The 5,000-nt window shown below is 53.9% G+C and overlaps 2 protein-coding genes across 2 annotated transcripts in view, besides 1 other annotated feature; both read left to right on the top strand.

The window, feature by feature from the left end:
• The window catches only part of LPMP_205860 (aminoacylase, putative), a gene marked incomplete at both ends in the record, with an annotated part of 1,185 nt that extends 259 nt beyond the window's left edge, over nt 1–926 (top strand). The window contains one exon of the mRNA XM_010700482.1: nt 1–926. This exon is cut by the window's left edge and continues 259 nt beyond it. Coding sequence (XP_010698784.1) covers nt 1–926 — 926 coding nt within the window.
• Nucleotides 927–1,796: 870 nt separating this feature from the next.
• Nucleotides 1,797–2,295: a repeat region.
• Nucleotides 2,296–2,577: 282 nt separating this feature from the next.
• Nucleotides 2,578–3,930, top strand: LPMP_205850 (aminoacylase, putative; the record flags this gene model as incomplete). The annotated part of the gene is made up of 1 exon (XM_010700481.1): nt 2,578–3,930. One exon carries the CDS (start codon nt 2,578–2,580, stop codon nt 3,928–3,930), a length of 1,353 nt encoding a protein of 450 aa, XP_010698783.1.
• Between the last annotated feature and the right edge of the window lie 1,070 nt (nt 3,931–5,000).

The raw sequence follows: 5,000 nt of genomic DNA, 5'->3' as shown, positions 1-5,000 counted from the left end.
AGGAGAGCGGCGAGCCCTTCAGCTCGAAGCGGCCAGGCGTGATGCACGCGTGCGGCCACGATGCGCACACGGCGATGCTGCTTGGCGCAGTGAAGGTGCTGTGCCAGATGCGCGACCGCATCCGTGGCACCGTTCGCTTTATTTTCCAGCACGCCGAGGAGGTGTCCCCGAGTGGGGCGAAGCAGCTGGTGGGGCTTGGGGTGCTGGATGGCGTGTCCATGATCTTTGGACTGCATGTCGCTGCGGAGTACCCTGTTGGCATCATCTCGACGCGACAAGGTACGCTCTACGGTGCCTGCAACGACTTCGACATTGTGATTCGCGGTGCGGGCGGCCATGCCTCGCAGCCGGAGCTGTGTGTCGATCCCATTCACATTGCCTCCGAGGTAGTGGCAAACCTCCAGTCCGTTGTATCCCGTCGCGTGAGTGCGCTGAAGGCTCCTGTGCTGAGCGTCACGCATATCGCGGGCGGCACCGGTGCGTATAACGTGATTCCAGACTCTGTGCACATGCGCGGCACGCTGCGCTGTCTCGACCGCGACACTCAGGCCTGCGTCCCTGGCCTGATGGAGGAGATGATCGCCGGCATCACAAAGGCGCATGGCGCCCAGTACGAGCTGAGCTGGCTGGAGCCCAACATTGTGACGTACAACGACCCGAAGGCGTACGAAGTGGTGAAGAGCGTTGCTGAGGAAATGGTTAGTAAAGACGCATTTGTTGTCAAAGCGGAACCAATGTTCGGTGTAGAGGACTTCTCCGAATACGTCGCTGTAATCCCAGGGTGCTTCTCACTGGTGGGCATCCGTGATGAGGTATTTGGTTCCGTCTACACGGAGCACAGCGCGAAGTTCAAGATTGCGGAGCCAGCCTTGAAGAACGGAGTGATGATGCATGTGGGCACCATTATGAAGTTGATGGTGGAGTGAGTGCATCTTGGTTTCTTGGCCTAATTGATGCTTGTGTAAGGTGGGTGAGGGGGGAAGCGCAAGCGTTCGTGGGTACTGATTGCTGCTGGTACGACTCTTTCTTTTCTGGTCTGTTTATTTTGTGGAGTTCAACATCCTTTTGTATGGCAACAGCACCAGGAGCAGTCCCCACCTCCCCTCCTCTCCCCCCCCTCATTGGGTACGTTTCTCGGACTAATTTTCGTTGCATCTTTCAGTTTTGCTTCGCTAATGAGGAGCTCTGCTCTCTCTCGGATGAAGCTGATGCGTTCGCCGTTAGGCGTTTGAACCCCATCTGTTGTTTTCTATTTTTCTCTCTGTGGCACCTGAAAGAGGGAGTGATAGAGACATCAAGTGAGGCCGACATTGGTTTGTTGTCGCTTCGCCTGAATGTGTTCATTCCATATCTTGTCGCTCTTGTGTGAAATCGTATCGCTGAATGGTATGTCATCTAAGATTGGTCATGATATCGTGTGCATCAGCGTATGTATGTATGAGTGTGGTTGTGTAGTAGTGTCTCTGTTTTTTTCAATCGTGCTCACTAGCTAGTGCTCTTTGAACACAACCTTGTGCGTACCCATGTGTAGACTCGTATAAATATGTACACTTGCATCTGTCTTTCTGCTCCTCTCATTTTCTTCCGACATAGTCCCGCTCCCTCGCCAAGTTCCCCTTTCCCCTTCAACGCCTAATTCGGAGAATGTGCATGCAGTAAAACACGGAAATTTGGCCGCTCTTTTTTGTCTTCAGTGTGGCTATCCTTCTAACTTTTCGTGTAAGTATTCTTGTACGTGGCGTCTTCCATCCAGGAATCGCCTTCATGGGTTATGGAATTTCCTTTCTTTATGCTGACCCTAATGATGGGGAGCGCCTCGGAGTGATATCAGGGTTAACTACCCACTCTCTGTGGCGAAGTCAGGCACCCCCCCCCTCTTCCTGTCAACGCCGGATCACTTCTGACAATGATTCCGTCAAGCACCCGCGATGTGGGGAAGTCAGAGCGGTGTATCGCTACTGATGTCGGTGGTCGAGTCCTGGATGACGCTGCGTTGGAATGACCTACGACCGTGAACACGGGTGTACCATCCATGTGATAGGCCGAGTGTCAACCCATCTCGAGCGTTTCTCACCGGGCCCTCAGCGCCTACTGGGGTGAGGTGCCTGAGTCACCGCGAGGTATACACCAGGTGATGACCGGGATAGCGGGCTTGATTGTGAGGCGACCGGCGAAGCTGGGGATAGGTGTAGTTTGAGGTAGGGGCCATGCTCCGATGACGGAGTTCACGCATTACTGTACCGCGCGACTACGGCTACTTAGCACCACGCGATAGGGCCAGTGATAGGCCGGGGGAAGCAGAGATAAATTTTTAAGCTCGTGTATTGCCTGTCAGAGTAGAAGTGCTCTAAAGAGAAGAAAAAATCTCTGAATAAGGGTGCTGCTGTGCACAACCAAATGAAAAAAAACATAGAGCACTATGGCTGTCTATGTTCACTCGTGACCGTGTTGCATTTGTCACGGCTACGCCCTCAGTGACAGAACAAGTTAACTTCCTGTACCAACTCTGTATGATGTATCACCTGCCTCTTGAGACACACATACATATCCCCTGCATCGCACCTCTATAGCTCGCGCATGCCACCAATTTTAACTCCTGTCCAACCACCCATAACCTCACCTCCCCCCCTCCCTCTTCCCCCTTCCATCTTTGAACCTTCACAGCTGTCGAAAAGGTTCTACAGCTCTTTGTTATCGTCTACCCTATCAGCATACTCCAGTGTCATCTACATATCAATCATGGCGTCATTGATAAGCGACCTGATTAAGGCTGTGCAACCTGAGGTGGTGCAGTGGCGCCGCCACATCCACGAGCATCCATATGTTGCATATGAGGAGCAGCCCACCGCCGACTACGTGGCGGACCTCCTCAGCTGCATGCCCGCGCCGCTGGACATTCGTCGGCTGACGCCGAACAGCGTCGTGGCGGACCTTCGGGGTGGCGCTGGCGAGGGCCCCATGTACGCCCTGCGCGCCGACATGGATGCACTGCCGCTGCAGGAGGAGAGCGGCGAGCCCTTCAGCTCGAAGCGGCCAGGCGTGATGCACGCGTGCGGCCACGATGCGCACACGGCGATGCTGCTTGGCGCAGTGAAGGTGCTGTGCCAGATGCGCGACCGCATCCGTGGCACCGTTCGCTTTATTCTCCAGCACGCCGAGGAGGTGTCCCCGAGCGGGGCGAAGCAGCTGGTGGGGCTTGGGGTGCTGGATGGCGTGTCCATGATCTTTGGACTGCATGTCGATGCCATGCGCCCCTCTGGGTCAATCTGGTGTCGTGTAGGTACGATTATGGGTGCCTGCAACGACTTCGACATTGTGATTCGCGGTGCGGGCGGCCATGCCTCGCAGCCGGAGCTGTGTGTCGATCCCATTCACATTGCCTCCGAGGTAGTGGCAAACCTCCAGTCCGTTGTATCCCGTCGCGTGAGTGCGCTGAAGGCTCCTGTGCTGAGCGTCACGCATATCGCGGGCGGCACCGGTGCGTATAACGTGATTCCAGACTCTGTGCACATGCGCGGCACGCTGCGCTGTCTCGACCGCGACACTCAGGCCTGCGTCCCTGGCCTGATGGAGGAGATGATCGCCGGCATCACAAAGGCGCATGGCGCCCAGTACGAGCTGAGCTGGGTGGAACCCGTCACTGTGACGTACAACGACCCGAAGGCGTACGAGGTTGCTGTGCAAGCTTCTCGGGATACACTCGGTGAGGAGAACTACCATGTTCTTGAAAACCCTAAGTTTGGTGTGGAGGACTTCTCCGAATATACCACCGTCATTCCGGGCTGCTATATTCTTCTTGGGGCAAAGCCATTTGGCGATGCGAGGTTTTCACCGGCACACAGCTCCACGTTTCGAATCGACGAGGACGCTTTTTTGCACGGAATCGGGTTCCACGTGAATGTTATCCGCATTCTGATGATTGACTCGTAAGTTTCACCCCAATCACGTGTTCGCCATTACACTGACACCCCTTTGCACAGCCTACGAATGCAATGAGTGAACAACAGCGCTCCGGTGGCCGCTTTGCAACCAATTTCAGGGTTGATACTGCTGTTTTCCCTTGCGAGATATCGTGCCAGGCGTGCACCGCCTCCCCCCTTCGATCTTATTCGCCCTTCCCCCGCGACCGAGGGTGTGCGTGTAGCATTGTGTATTCCCTCCAAGCGCTTCTCATCGGTTTCCTGCTTCCCCTCCCCCCTCTCTAACATCTTTTTATTCATTGGGAGTGACTCCACTGTTTCTGTTGTACCCAGTCACACGTTATCTATTTGCTTTGTTTGATTACCCTACTTTTTTTTTTTGAACGCCAGCAGGAGTATCGTTCTTTCTCCCCCTCCGCATCCTCCCTCCATCGCCCTATATGTGCATCGCTAGCATAATTATTCACCCATGCGTGTTTCCTTCCCTTCCTATTCCCCTCACACACAGACAGACAGACAGTAATGGATTATATTGATTTCGTGATAGTAGCACTGCCACCTTTCTCTATTTCTCAAGCACGTGCATGATACTTGACCTTAACTTTGAGAGGCGCCTTCTGCGTCACATGCAAGCGGGCGATGACAGAGCCAAGAGGACAGAAAGCGCGCACACGAGGATAGCAAAACACCAGAATGAGCGAGAGACCTTCTGTAGTCCTCATCAACACAGACGCTGAAGTGCTTTCTTCGTCGCGAGTCCTCAGAACCGTTAAAAACTATCTTGTTGTGGAACAGGAAGCGGAAGATTCCTACATATATATATGGGGGTAGGTGGGTATGTGCACCTCCTGCAAGCTGCAACTACTTGTTCTTCCTGACCATTTGCCCCCTGGCCCTCATCGACCGTAATAAGCAGCATAACGGCAATGTATTGGCCCCATGTCGCTCCTTCAAGTAGAGTCGTCTCACATTATTGTGTATGTATCCAGATACGCACGACTTTTCTTTCCCTTTCTCTACTCAATGCTTAGCATACCTTTCACCTAACCAATGTCTTTTGTGCAGACCCTTATCACAGCA

Source organism: Leishmania panamensis (genome assembly GCF_000755165.1).
Source record: "Leishmania panamensis strain MHOM/PA/94/PSC-1 chromosome 20 sequence".
NCBI classification, from domain to species: Eukaryota; Euglenozoa; class Kinetoplastea; order Trypanosomatida; family Trypanosomatidae; genus Leishmania; species Leishmania panamensis.
Note: the sequence above shows the minus strand (reverse complement) of the source record. Positions and strands in the feature narration are given on the sequence as shown.